This window comes from Alexandromys fortis, unplaced genomic scaffold (genome assembly GCF_014885135.2).
Source record: "Alexandromys fortis isolate MF-2015 unplaced genomic scaffold, M_Fortis_MF-2015_v1.1 scaffold_93, whole genome shotgun sequence".
Taxonomy (NCBI): Eukaryota; Metazoa; Chordata; class Mammalia; order Rodentia; family Cricetidae; genus Alexandromys; species Alexandromys fortis.
This window is the reverse complement of record NW_026067970.1, coordinates 7,295,123-7,310,249: the sequence shown is the minus strand read 5'-3', so window position 1 is coordinate 7,310,249 and position 15,127 is coordinate 7,295,123. Positions and strand designations below refer to the sequence as shown.

Sequence of the window (15,127 nt, the reverse complement as noted above, 5' to 3'; positions counted from 1 at the left end):
TAGAGGATCCAGGGAGGGAAGAATTCCCAGTCTTTAGGGTTTAGCATAAAGCTTTCTCCATTCCACTCATGCTTTGTGGGAAGGAGGATGGAGTCGCTGAGACTTTGAATGCTTCCTATAAAGGTTAATGGAGTAGACTAACAAAGACGTTGCAGCAGGAGGTCCTCAATCGAGGCTACTAGCTCTTTTTTCTTCTGGTTCCCATGAAGCAAGGCCTGAATCCTCTCCAGGAGGTTGGCAATGGGAAGAGTTTCTGGGGCTTGTCTAAGTTAAGTCCTTGAACAAGCCAGGAATAAGGTGGGAAGCCCAGTGCATTAGACCAGGTGAGGGGGCATAACTGTAACTTTCCCTTCCCTGGCTTCCAACTACTTTCCTGTTAGCTTCTAGTTCCCAATAAAAGCATCTTCTGCCCCATTTCAGAGAGAAAGCCTGAGTTGCAATGTTCTCCACATCGCCCACAAGATGCCGTAAGGACACATGGGGCAATGGAAGGAGCTTTTTCTTTATTCCAAAATTTCATTCTCAATGAAGAGTCATTGATGTGTTTTAGGTAGTGGAAGGAATTACTAAAATTTTCTGTTTAAAAGATCTCCCTAGCTTCTAGTTAATGACTTGGAGTAGAAATCCCAGCTGGGTAGAACTTACTGTCAGGGTTTCTGTAAGAGTCAGTGGTAGCCTGGACCTGGGGAGGAACACAGGAAAGGTCTGGAGAGATGTCAGGCACCCTGAGACCAAGGTTCTGACAGGACTTCTTGGGTATTCTATGAGAATGACGTCTGATGTGCACGGCAGGGCAGATGTGAGTGGCAATATTAGAGGTCACCATGTGGCGTTGGTGCTGTTCTGAGAGCATTACGGTGGGAACCCAGAACTGACCCATTGTAAAGAGCTATTGTGTGCAACCTTGGTCAAGAGGACAATCACTGAACTCTGAGTTTGTCCCAAACTGAAGCTGTTTTCCAAGAGAAGAAAGGCCCCCTTTTCTAGCCTTCACAGAGGTGCCAGACAGGCCCTGCAGAGACTTTTGGCATGCTGAGTTTGACCCAAGGAATGATTTGGAGCACCATCCAGTTAGCTGACAGATTCTCCTCCCCTGGTAACAGCTGGGAAGAGGGTAAAGGTCGCTTGCGCCTGAGAAAGTGTATGAAAGCTTTCTCCCCTACTTTGTATTCCAAATGAAGTCTGGAGGAGGAATGGGAAGATAGAGAGTTCTACGCCAAGATATCTGCTCTCAGGAAGGTGGGCTAGGTTGAGACAGGTGTGTGAAAGTCAGCATGAAGGCACTGAACAAAGCGAGGAGAGTGGGAAGGTGACTGAGTCCCTGCTCAGCAGCAACAGAAAAAGAATCGTCTGTGGACAGAAGGAAAGCCAAGAACAAGCTGAGCTCTGGAAGTCCAGAGAACATTTCCTAAACGCTATGTAGTTCTTCATCTTTTTCTAGAAATAAAAAAATTGAAAACCAATGAGCAACCTAGGCATATCTGTAAATCCCAACATTTAGGTAGATGAAGCAGGAGGATTGCCATGAGTTCAAGATGACCTTGGTTTTGCTTTTTTATTTGAGCTAAAATAAAATAAATTTATTTTATTTTTTATTTTATAAAAGTATTTATCTGTTTAATATTTTTCCTTCAACCAGTGTCTTGCTCTATGTCTTTTTTTTTTTTTTATGTTGGTCTTGAACTTGCAATCCTCCTTCCTCAGTCTTTTGAAGGCTGGAATTGCAAGAGTACACCACCACTTCCAACTTTTGAATTCTTTATACTCAGGGTGCCAAACCCTTTAAAAATGTAACAGCCACCGTTAGCTCATAGGATTCATAGAAACAGAGCAGGGTGGACTTGGCTTTCAATGTTTATCTACTCCAACTCAAAGGGGAGAGGGGTTGCATTTGCTGGGTTGCTTTGACTTGGTTTGCTTGCTGTAGAGTCTTTCTGGAGGGAACATTTGTGAGGGAGCAAGCACAAGCTCATTTTGCTCTCAGACCTGACTGCATCATTTCCTGGCTTACGTCATATTAGCATTGAACTTCGCCTGGTTTCATTGGTGTGAGAGCCCTGCATGGAGAAAGCTGCTTTCAGACAGAAGATAATGAACTCAGTGATTCTGTAGGTGTGCAGTCTCTAAAGCCAGGGAAAGAGTGCCATTCTGGGGGAGAGAGAGAGTCTTTAAACAGTTCTAATTGTTCAGGTGAGTTATTTTAAACCACACTTAGGTAAATGATCACGTTGTTATTATTTTTGATGGAGTATATTTCAAGAAGCGTTCCTGTTAAGTGTGATTAAATATCATTTGAATTTCACTCACTCAGGCAAAAATTTCCATCACTTTAGGCGTTTTCCCCCTAGATAATTTAGCATGGGAGATGCTAACTCAGGTATCTTGGCTCCTTACTTCAGAACTTTTGTTGGGACGAAAGAAGGCAAATGTTTATTTTAAAAGTTCAAAGTGTGAAAAATAAGAATGATTATAAACTTTAATTGCTGTGTAAAATACACACAATATACATATAAAATGTTACATATAAAGCCCTCCTGTAAAATCGGTGGCTGAAACAATAGTTATTGTTGCGCAGAAGACTTCTCGGTGTCTGCATGACTTTGAATGTTCATGCTGTCTGAGGTCTGACAAGCTTCCTCACCTGATTCTCACTGAAAGAACTGGACTGTGAGTCTGGGAGTTCTGAACACCTTTGGATCACCTTGCTTGTGGTGGCCCTAGATCTCACACTCAGGTCAGTCCGTGAGCTTCTTCTCATGCTTCCATCTTCCAGACATGACTGGACACGATAAGGATTGCAGCATGACTTGGCTGCACCCCTAGTTCTGGTAAAGAGATGGCCAAATTCTCTGAAAAATGAGGTCTGCCACCCCGTTGTCTTTATGACGAACTTATCTTGCCCTCAAACTATCAGTCTAACTGTGGCTCTAGGTTTTCACTGAGAGAGCTTGCCATTCAAGTGCCAGCTCGGATTTGACATAACAAACTAATTTTTTTTTTTTAAAAAATACAAGACTAAATTTCCTAGGCATGTTCAACCTGGGTTCAAGTAGTCCCCAATCTACTGTCCTCTTCCTCTGAAGTCTCCTGAAACTGCCTAGCAACACACTTGCTGGACTCTTAATGTTGGTGAGTTTCGTTAATGGTGACACATTGCTGCTCAGCAAATGAGGCTGACTTAACCGTAGATTTGTGATAGTTTGGGTGTGGGAGAGGGTCCCTCCTTGGGACACAGCTCTGGTCTTTGTGCATCTCCAGCAAGTGTCTGGTAAACGTTATCATTTTAGACATTTGGAAAACCCAGCGACACGTGCTGTGCTGTGGGGTCATAAAGAGAACCTGAGTCCCAAGTCTGCACCTTTCTCAAGCCTTCCTGTGCCCGGATTCCCTCTTCTGTCACTAGAACCTTAGCTATAGGATTCTTGAGCTCACCACCTCCACACATCCCCACAGTCCATCACAGGTAACAAACTCAAATTTGAATGGGAGGGGGGCAGGTAGCCGGAGGAGCAGCGATTGAATTTGGGTTCTTTAAGTTAGGTTGTAAATTGCACCTCTTAGGGCTTTCATGTAGAAATGCCCACCCACAAAAGAGTTACTTTGGTAATTATCTTCTGGCCAGGGACTGCGGAGAAGTGCTATTATTGGGGCTTGGGCTAGTCCTGGGGACAGCTGTGGGAGGAAGTGGGCGTGGCAATCGCTCTACTTCCTTGTTTGGAGTAAACTTGGGCGTCTGACGGCTGAGGTGTTGGCGTCTCCATCTCTTGTGTGCTTTAGGGGAGCTTTCCACTCTGCCTGAGAAAACACACCTAGAAAAAGCACGAACGTCAATCCCCGCCATTCCCTCGGGGTCTCCCAACCTCCCCCAGCCTCCAGAGAGCAAAGCGCGAAGGGGCGCGGCAGCCCGGACCAGCCCACAGCCACACGCAGCCTCGCAGTCTCGCCAGTCCCCTGCCGTCGCAGCAGCTGCAGCCGGTTGGAGATGGGGCAGTGGCGGGGGCGCAGGGACTGCACAGGGAGCCTTGGTTGTTAGCTCCCAGGTCTAGGTGCGTGCAGCCGCCGTGAGCAGCTCGTAGCCAGCGTGGGTCTGTGGTGACAGTGCAGTGAAGGCTGGGCACCGGCTCGAGTTGAGACCCCGGAGGCACAAGCCATGACGGACGCCAGCCAAAAGAAGGAGGGCTTCAAGAAATGTAGGAGCGCCACTTTCAGCATCGATGGGTACAGCTTCACTATCGGTGAGAACTTTGTACCCGGGCCGTTCTTGGCGTCCTCGCACACCCTCCGGTGGCGGTGGCCAGTTCTAAGCGGGGAGGGGATGGGCATGGGAATCTGGGTCGGAGGGTGCTGACTGGAGGGAGCCCTGGGGAATCTGACCTGCCTGGGGAAGCCCAGTTCGGGCTGTCCCTGCTACTCCATTGCTCTAGCTAGCATCCTGGAGTCAGTTTTCAATTACACCTCTCTGCATGGCTCATTCCACGCTGAGATTTGGGTTGCAAGGTGTAGAAGAGGATGGATGGAGACAGAGAGGGAGATAAGAACGAGGAGAAAGAGGAGTCGGAAAGGACCGAGAAGGAAGTGGGCAGACAGAGACAAAGAGTACCAGACAAGTCAGAAGTTTAGGGACCGAGATGTGAGGACAAAGACTAACAGGAGGGAGGGAGAGAGCACTAGAGAGTCCTAGAGCAAGGTCCTTTTAGAGTCCTGAGCTCCCAGTGGCGGGTTGCAGGCAGACAGGCAGGGAGGGATGATGCCCATTGTGACTGGAATGTTTCAGAGAAAGAAAAAAGCTGGGGTGTCGGGGAGCTGTGTATTGGGAATTTCAAATGGTTTGTTTTTCTCCTGTTCACGAAGAGGGGAGAGACAGAAGGGGCTGGGAGTGTCCTCAGGTTGCTGACCACCGTGTTCAGTCACTGGAGGCCAGCATTTGAAAAGGTCAGGCCTCCAGTCTTACTCTGTGTTTCTGCTGTTTTGAAACAGCTTTTCAAGGCCTGGCATCATTATCCTCTTGGGAGCTGAGCCCACCTGGGAGATGGAGCTAGCTGTGGGTCAGCTTCCTTTAGGAATGTTTGCTTTGGCTGGCAGCAGGTCTGAGGTGGGTACCCAGATGCTCCTCTCAGCTTTTTTTTTTTTTAAAGAAGTCACTCAAGTCACCATGACCCTTAACCCCATTCCCCCCCCCCCCATCTCTGAGAATGAGAGCATATGCTATTTTGTTTTTGGCTCCACCTGCTTGGGGTTAGAGCAGGAAAGTGCTGGCACCAGGAAGAGACCAGTGATGAGGAACTTGTCTCTGGGTCACCTGTGCGCCCCATGCAGCGCTCCAGAGTTAGTGGAGCAGAATAAGCATGTGTCCTTTCCCAGACACACCAGATAACACCTGTCCACACTTTCCTGGGTTGTTTCTGCAGCCAGGACTGCCGTTGTTTCCCCAAATGGGCATAGGGAAGTCATGCCTGTCTTTTGGAAACTCAATTCTCTTGGTGCCTCCTTCACTTTCCATCCCCAGGGAATGACCCCCCCCCCCCCCCCCCCCCCCCCCATCACCACCACAGACCCAGGAGTTCACCTCCAGAGCCAGCCAGCCTAGAATGGCTGGTGGGAGCTGGTGGGTAGTCCAAGGGCACTGTCAATTCCCAGGAGCTACTTATTGGCTTATTGCTCTCTAGGGGTGATGCTCTGTGCCCAGGGAAGGGTCTTAGAAGTGAATGAAAAGTTTCCAAGGTCAAAATTGTCTCATCTAAAGGTCACGTAAATTTCAGTTTTCTTGACTCCAGTAGAAAAACTTTCCAAAGTAAGTTTTAACTTCTACCAGGTAGTTCCCATCAGACCTTATCCTCCATACAGCCGTATCTCACTAAGACGTAGGGTCTTAGAATGATCCTCCCCCGCCTACGATCCTTCCATTAAGGGATGTTTTGCTAGCCTAGCAGAACCCTATAGCCTGGTGGTCAGAAGGCCCCCAACGAGAACTGGCCTCTGAGAGATGCCAGCTACAAACTTCACTCATAGTTGCTGGGCTTCTGCTCTTCTCATCCTGTCCTCTGTCACCCCCATCAACAAATGCCTTTTGAATTTTACTGTACTGCATGATGTGTCTGCCACATGACAAACACTCAATAAGCAGTAATTGTTGCACTTATTCAAGATATTAAACTAACATATGAGTAGTTTATGAAGACAGATAGACTTTGGATCTTTTTTTTTTTTTTTTTTATTTTTTTTTTTTTTTAGACTTTGGATCTTTATTCAGGGATTTTACACTTCTGGTTAGATGCTGTGTCTGCAGAAACACGTTATAAAGTAAAAATTAGTAAGTGTGATAAAAAACCATTTAGGATTTTAGGCCAATATAGACATTTTAGAAAATGCAGATATTCAAAAAGGAAACAAAGAAATTTACCTCTTATATCATTCACTGATAAATGTTAATATTCCTTGTTTATACTTTCCAATACATTTTTTTACAGAGACACATTTTAACATAGTGTTTGGAAATCTCATATTTAATAATATCTTATTAGTTTGGCTTTTTGGCCTATGAGAACTATTCCCTTAAACCAATCACCTATTGTGAGTTCCTTCGGCTCTCACTTTTCATCCTTGTGGGTAATGATAAAAACAAAACCCTTGAGGATATCTAGGGATTTTCCCTTATTATAAGATCTATTTAAACATGAGTGTCTTCAAGGTGATAGTTACAGTTTGCAATAAATAAACAATCTCATCTGCCAAGCGAGCATTAACGGTAACGAATCCACTTTGGATTACAAGTACTTTTTAAGATTAAGCTTCTCGAAGTGCAATTTCTTGTTCAAAGTATGCCCATTTTTAGTTTAGGGATTTTAAAATGTTTTGCTCAACCGTGGCTTGGAAAGAGCTCCTACTACTTTATGCTCCCATTATTAGTGTATCAAAGTCCTTCCTTGCTCTCATGAATGCTATACACTATGGCTTACTTAAAAGGGCTCTAGTCTGAGAGGTGGATTGTGGCATCTCAATTCAACAAGTTTCACTATTTTGTAAAATTGCTTTCTCATTTTCCTTGACTGTTTTACCCTGGGAAAGTCATCACTGATTAATTTAAAAAGCTATTAATTTATGTAGTACATATTAATTTTACACACCATATTATCATTATATGTTGGTTAGTTTGATATACCATATGCTAATCATATAACAACTATATAGCTGATATGAACTAATATACATTATATTCATAGATACATTATATATGTGTGTATGTATTATGTATGTATGTGTTATTATATATGTTTGAAAGCCTTTCAAGTGAATTTTGTCATCTATGTTGCATGTAGTTTTTGCAAGCAAGACCCTTTTCTTTGCAGCATCAATGTATGTCAGTCAGAGTCTGTGCTGAAAATCCTACTGATTCACCTTGTGCTTCAGCAGGATGGACCAGGGCGCCACCCCCCATATCACAAAGCAGAGAATCCTGAGGCGGTCTTGGTGTCTCCAGATCACTCTTTCTCTTGGGCATCTGACCTTCTGTCAAAGGAACCACTTCTTCCTCTAGTCTACTAGTTTCTAAAAAATTTGGGTCAAAGGAATTTAAATGGCCCTGAAGACTCAAAAGATTCTTCTGGGAAGGCATATGGGGATAAGGGAATTTTGGGGTCAAGGTAGTTGAGAGACAGGAGCTGTGACAATGTTGTAAATGCCCCCTCATCCTCAGCAGATCCCCGTCCTTTCTCTGGGGAGGGCATATTTCCCTCCTGGTTCTCAGTGGGCCTATGACTCTCTCTGGAGAGAAATGCCCCAGGGGAATGTGGACAGACATAGCATTTTAGAAGTGGAACTGCCTGGGGAGCATATAGTGTCCTGCTTAGATTTTTGTCAACTCATAGAAGCTCGTCATTGAGAAGAGAGAACCACTACTGAGAAAATGTCATTGGCTACAGGCCATTCTGGGGGGCATTTTTCGTTTTGTTATTGATAGGGGAAGTCAAGCCCCATAGGGGTGGTGTCACACCTGGGCAGGTGGCCCGAGTGCCATAAGGCAAGCTGAGCAAGCCACTGGAAATAAGCCAGTAATCAATGTTCCTCCAAGGCGTTTGCTTCAGTTCTGCCTGTAGGTTCCTGCTCTATTTGAATTCATGCCCTGATTGTCTAGTGATGGACTGTTATTTGGAGATGTAAGATGAACAACCTCACTTCCTGGTTGTTTTTGGTCATGGTGTTTTATCACAGCAATAGAAAACCTGATTGAGCTAATGAAGGGAGGCCAGAGGAGTTGATATTCTGTGGTGAAGGACAGCCCTGAAGAGTTGGGACTAGTCTTAAACACCAGTAACATTCCCATGGAGCAAGCTTTGGAGAGTTGGACTAAGCGACCTTGTACTCAGATTGCAGATGCTCTTGGGAACGGATGCCAAAACTGAAAATGGGCTCCGTGTAAACAGAGTAGCTGTGGGTTGTGGTCTAGGCTTCTCCACTGGTACTTCACCTGACATACTCCATCATGACAACTCTGAAAGATGAGAGGTCATATGCTCCCATATGGAAGTTTTGAGGTGAGGTGATTTTGTAGACATCACATAGGAAGGAAATGGCAAGGCTGAGATGAAACCACCCATGCCTGGCATCTCCCACCAGGCTCGCCTCTGTACACCATACTGCCTCCCACAGTGGGGGTGGTTTTTGCCTGGCCTTGAGGCTAGCCTACCATCTTAATGAAAAGAGATCTGGGGCTTTGTTAGGTCTGCTGGACCAGCTCAGATTCCAGTAAAACCAGAAAGAGCCAGGGTCTTAAGTAGTATAATCGCATACTCTCTAGAAGAAGATCATGTAAAAGAATGGGGCTTGCTAGTCTGTCAGCCATTAGGTTTCTAGTCCAGTTCCATTCTCCTGGGTTCTCAGGGTGAATGGCTTTTCATTCTCTTCTATGATTTACTCAGGGAATCATGGGAACAGGTGTGTGGTCAAGAGGATCTGGACAAGTCGACAAGCGGCAAATGTAGAAAGCACTACCAACTTACCTTCCACCTGTAGGACACAATTGGACTTGTGATGGAAACCTATGATGGACATGATTAACTTCAATTAATGTCCATGTGTGGTTGGCTTGGTGCCATTCTTGAGAATGAACATTTGAATGTGAAATGAATGAACACGTGTGTGGGGTGGAGTAGGATCTAATTATTTGGACATATTTTTCTTGTCTTCTAGAGTTTGAGTATCTTTTGGGGTTGGTGTTAAGTGGATTTATAGATCCTGACTCCTGCAATGCAAACAGATCCATCTTCCTGTGAAAGAGCGTTGTCTGCAAAAACACAGACACACCTTTTCTTGCTAAAGCACCCAGTGTGGAGTCTTTGATCTCTTTTGATAATAGCCACAGCTCATTTTTCAGGTGAGAGAATGGGAGTTTCTCTTCCCATTTTCAGAAGGAATCAGCATTCCTTAGTTGCCTGTAGTGTAGTGTGTGTGTGTGTGTGTGTGTGTGTGTGTGTGTGTGTAGTACTGAGGCCTCATGGACTTTCTCCCATCAATTTTAGCATGTCTATGGGTGTCCTCCTTGATCAGCTCATGTTTAGACTGTCACATTGGTGGGACTTCATGGGTGTAGCTTCTGACATCACTAGTAGACATCATCTCACAGAAAATCTCTTGCTCCTCTGGCTCTTTCAGAATCCCTGAATCTTAGATGCAGGGATTGTGTTGTAGATTTATCATTTGGATCTGACTCTACATCTCTGCATTTTGATTGGCTTATTTTCTGTAATAATCTATGTCTATTGCAAGAAGAAGTTTTTGTATTATTTCTTAGCCATCATTTTTTTTCTCTCTTTTGAGAACTTGCTCTTTGAATGGGCTTCCCTCTCCCCTTGGATATTCTATATATCCTGTATATATTCTGGCTAATAATCCTCTGTTAGCTGTATAGCTGGCAGAGATTCTATGGACATCCTCTTCATCATACGGGACTGATAGCTTTGGCTGCACCTTTGTCACGGAGGGTCTGCCTGTGTTTTCTTCTAGCAGTTTCAGTGTTTCACTTCTAGGTCTTTGATCCAATTGGAGTTAGTTTTAGTACAAGATGGTAGATATGGGTTTAAATACATTCTCTAACATGCAGACCTTCATTTTTCCCCCAGCACCGTTTGTTAAAGATGCTGCCTTTCCCTCAGGGTATGTTTTTGGTATCTTTGTCAAATACTGGATGGCTGAAGTTACATGTAAACATGTTTGGGCATTCAATTTTCTTTTATTGGTCTACATGTCTGTTTTTGTGCTTGCACCAATTTTATTTATTACCATGGCTCTATGGTATACCTGAAAAACTGGAATGTAATTCCATCAGCATTGTTGCTTTTGCTCAGCATTGCTTTGGCTATCTCTGGTCTTTTGTGTTTCCAAATGAATTTTAGGTTAGTTTTTTTTTTTTTATATTTCTGTGAAGAATGAGACAGGGAATTTGCTTGTGATTGTATTTGAATCGGTAAGCACTTTTTGGTAGGATGGTCATTTTCACAGTATTAATTCTCCCAATCCATGAGCATGAGATGTCTTTCCACTTTCTGGTCTCTCTATTTCTTTGGAGGTTTGATGTTTTCATGTAGAGGTCATTTGCTTCCTTGGTTAGGTTTATTGCTAGAGAGTTCTTTTACATTATGACCATTGTGAATAGGAGTGCCTTCCACTCTTCTCTGTGTGTTTGTTGTAGGTGTATAGAAAAGCCACTGAAATTTTGTATCCTGGCATATTGTTGAATATGTTTATTGTTCCTAGATGCTTTCTGGCATTTTGAAGGTGGGGTGCAGAGGGGAATCTCTGATGTATAGTGTCATATCATCTGCAAATAGAGTTTGATTTCTTCTTTCCCTACCTGTATCCCTTTTGTTTCCCTTTCTTGCCTCATTGCTCCAGCTAGTACTTTGAGCACAATATTAAAAAGGAGCGAAGAAAGTGGACATCGCTGTCTCATTCCTGACTTCAGTAGAATCACTCTAAGCCTTTCTCTACTTAGGATGATGTTAGTTGTGGGTTTATCATATGTAGATCCCCATTTGACATGGGGGGGGGAAGGGGAATTGAGGCTCAGAGCTTTGCTTCTTAACTGAGGATTTTGGCTGCTCTGAGACTCCCAGCCAGCGAGAAGCCAGCTTGTCATTCCTCTCTCCCTCTCTCTCTCTCTTTCTCTCTCTCTCTCTCTACTTCTCACACAGACGTGATTCTGTGAAATAAAAAAAAAAAAGGAAGCCATTTCTTGCGGGCCCAGGGTGACTCTTAACTGATGACCCATCTCCTTAGTCCCCAAAAAAAAAAAAACAGACTTTAAGTTAAATAAAATAGCTTAATTTCTGAAGTTTCAGTCAAGCCCAAATAATAGCTCTAGAGATTTGCTATTCAGTATTGTACCTACAGTAAGTAGCTCGACAGGTTTTTCCAGTGTTGAGAATTGAACCCAGGACCCTGTACAAGCCAGGGGGATGCTATGCCATCAAACCATATCCTCAGCCCCCGATTGTTTCTTATTCATAATAGCAAAGTTTTAATAACCAGCTCTGAGTCCTCTTTGATCAGACACTCATGTAAACCGCTTCTTGAAAAGCTGCCTTGATTATTGATATTGGCCTTTTCCTTCAAAAGGCATTCCTCTTGGTGCGCATGGCATTATTCCCCTCCCCCACCAGCTTCCGTTCTCCATATGCTGGATTCCTGAAGGGCCTCTAAGAACTCCCATTGGTTAATTACCTTTGAAGATATGTCACTTGTGATAGTTTTGCAAAGTGAGACCCTATTCGCCAGCAGTGCCGAGCTTACTTTGTCCAGAGGCCAAGTGGAGACTGAAGTGATTTTAAAGACCTGATCTCTAGTCGTAGCCCTGGCACCTTTTGCTCTTGTGGCTTCAGGTCTCTCATTAGTAATGGGGATAATGGCTACTTCTCTGTTGTGTTGCTGGGAGGTTACCACGGGACCAGCAATGAGGGAACTAACACGGTCCCAGTGTCTGCTTATGGCAGGCCTTTGGTGCTGATGATGGAGAAACAGTGAAGCCAGGAAGCACGGAAGGCTCACAGACACACACGTGGCTCCTTCCCCAACACTGCTTTCCACAGCTGTCTCCCAAGCACCAAGCCAGCCACTTATATCAAGTGCTGGTACCCAGGCCAGGGTTCTGGAGGCCTGCCTCTCCCCAGCCAAATGCTTCCAGCTGGTTCTGAGTAATTGGTGCCAGCTGCTTTGGGGAGAGCTCCTTGGCACTTCCTGGGCTGTTGGCAGGTGGGCGCTGGAGTGTAGCCAGAGCTTGGCCCGAGAACCAGTCCTTCCCCAAGGGGCCCAGGTGGCTTGGAGGCAGAACTGCTGGGAGATGGTTTTCACTTGGTGGAGGGCAGTCGCTATTGGACAGGGGCCCAGACCACTCAGGGCTCTGTCCGTGAGAGTCAGGCCACACATGCTGCTGCTGCTGCTGCTGCTGCTGCTGAGGTTGTCTCTGACTCCTGTTGTCTTTCCAGCTGGTGGAGCTTCCTCTCCCCAATACACGGCAGAGTGACTTGGGAAGAATTCCAAAGAGGCTATTCAAAAGACAGAGGGATCCCCTGTTCTGACCAGGGGAGGGCTGTGTAGAGGTAGTCAGGTTTAGTTCCCCAAGCTGAAAGCAGACAGTTGGAGGAGTGACCTGCCCAAGGTCAAACTAACAAGTGGGGGCCTCAGTGCAGCTCAACTCCCCCTTCCCCTCTTGCATTCTGGGTTGGAACACTGCATCGGCCTGCTGAGTTGTGTCTCTTGTTATTCGTGTATTCTGGCTATTAGAGACCATTTGAGAATTTATTGAGGCACATATGATGGAGAAACTATTCCTTCTACACGTTTAGACTATCTCTAAGTTGAATTGCTCAGCTCTTAGGATAGTGAGATTTTTCTTTTGTTTGTTTTTAAATTTCTTCATCTTATTTCCTAATCTCGTCGAGGAGGAAGGATGCTGTCTAGATCCTATGACCTGCCCCCAATAAGGAGACCTCTGTGAGTGCTCCTTTTCCTCCCCGCCCTTCTCTCCTTAGTTCATTCCAAATCTGGAAGAAGTTCTGTGGGCTTCAGTGTTTGCTCTGTCGTCATTGAGCAGGAGACCCTCCTAGCCCTTTGACTCTTTTGATCTCTGTGTGGCCCCCGGAGAAAGCTACCATCGTCTTCCTTCCCCTTTGGACCCAAATAGCCCAAATTAAACCAGAGGATTTAGGCAGTGGTGGGAGAGGGAATGGATTTCTATTTTAAAGTCATTATTTTAGAATCTCCCAGAGAGCCCCCTGTGTCTAATGACTGGTGATTCTTTAACGGTTGGAAGTTACTTTAAAGTTTTTGATTAAGCCTGTTAGATTGAAGGGAACTCCAGTATCCTGTGGAGACAGAGCTTGTAATGATCAGGCAGGTCAGTATTGAAGGGACACCAGCATCCTGTGGAAGATGGAGTTTGTTGTGTTCTGAGCTGAGTGTGCTCCTTAAAGGTCTACAGGGCCCCAGAGAAACCCAACTTTCTATCACAGGGCATTTTCTTCCATTCTTATTCAGCACATTAATGAGGCCAACTGTTTGAGACCTTGAAAAAGTTTAAAAGATGCATGTTTTAGTCCATCTGTGTAAGACCATAAGCCTGGACTTAGTGACTATTTTGAGAAGCCCATTTTGGGGTGACTATGCAGTTGTTAAGCAAGATTTCATCACATCAGGCCCTGCAATATCACAATTAGCTCCATCTTACAGATGCGTATGTGCTGACTAGGTAAGGAAATCTGTGTCATTGTTGCCCCCTGAAATACATGAATCCCTGCCTCCTGAAATGGGGGGGGAGACCCAGTCCTTTCCAGAAAGAGGGTGCTTGGTGGGGAGGGGATAGAGAAATGGATCTCGTCCTCACAGTTCTGAAACTTAGACTGTTGAAACTGGAGACCAATTAGCTACCGTAGCCTTCTTTTCCCATGTCTTTGCCTCCACCTCATCTAGTTACACTCAACTACAGTAGATTTTCTGGTCTGCCAGTCTCAAAACCTCTAATGGATTTTCCCATTGCCAGAGGGGTCAAGTCTACCCTCCCAGGTAGAGTTCTGCAGCTTTCCATGGTCCTTGCTTGTGTCTGGGTTCACACTCCATAGTGCTCCTCCCTGGCTAAGGTGTGTAATTGCTCACGGAGCCAGTTTTTATGGGGGTCCTACTACATAATACTGTCCTGGTAGGTACCAAAGTGATATAAAGGACCAACCCTGACTTGGCATTTTCTGTCCACCTGTGTATTGTTGTATGATGGAAAGGTCTAGGCGCTATGTGGGGTACAGCAGTGTGTGCTGAACACATATGTCAGTAGACTTAACAGAGGCCCTGGGGCTAGAGGGTGCAATGATCTGTTGGGTTGGTAGCAGAGACAGCCAGGCCAGGAAGAGGTTGGGAGGCACACAGAGGTCTGATTAAAAGCCTCATTGGTAAATATTTTTTTCAAGAGCAATGAGAGTCAATGAACCATTTTAAGGGGAAGCGATAAGACCAATGTTGTGTTTATAAACTTATTTTCCCTATGCTCCACGGAGAATCAGAGGGTGTTTGTTGAATGGTCTTGCTAGCTCTACCTACATGTTTAGCTTTCCTTTTCATAACTGGGTGTTCCTGTGTCCTTCTGAACTTCAATTCCCTCTTTGAAACAATGCTGCAGTCTTGTAGGCTCCTAGCTCAGTAGGTTGTCCATTTTCCTAGCTACTTAATTCTTTTCTTAACAAAGTAAAGGTAGCATACTAATTTCATTTGCTGTAAATGATCCATATTAATTTTAGTAGATCAGGAAAAAAAACCTCATTATTCAGAGATAACCTCTGCTAATATCTTTTCCTAGGTTCCCATGGTCGCAGGACTGATCCAGTGAGCACATTTATGTCCAGTTTGGGGCTCTTACAAACAATATTGTTATACACATTTATGTACAAAACTTTGGACATCTGTGTCTAGTTTCTTGGGAGAATCTATAGGAGTAGAATTGCTGGGTTGTGCAGTAAATTCACATGTAACTTTTAGGAACTGTCAAAGTGTCTACATGATTTTGCAACCCTATCAACAATAGCAGAGAGTTCTTGAACTAAGTTTTGTGGAACTAGGAATCAACTGCATCTCACGTGTTTGTAGGGAT

At 44.8% G+C, this 15,127-nt stretch overlaps 1 protein-coding gene across 5 annotated transcripts in view; it reads left to right on the top strand.

Moving 5' to 3' along the window:
- Positions 1 to 3,756: 3,756 nt before the first annotated feature.
- Pde1c (phosphodiesterase 1C) overlaps positions 3,757 to 15,127 on the top strand; it is a 433,383-nt gene continuing 422,012 nt past the window's right edge. For all 5 annotated transcript variants that reach the window (XM_050155518.1, XM_050155519.1, XM_050155515.1 and 2 more), the window contains exon 1: positions 3,757 to 4,235. In XM_050155518.1, the coding sequence (XP_050011475.1) occupies positions 4,151 to 4,235 (85 nt within the window). In that variant the 5' untranslated portion in view covers positions 3,757 to 4,150. The remainder of the gene's footprint in view (positions 4,236 to 15,127) is intronic.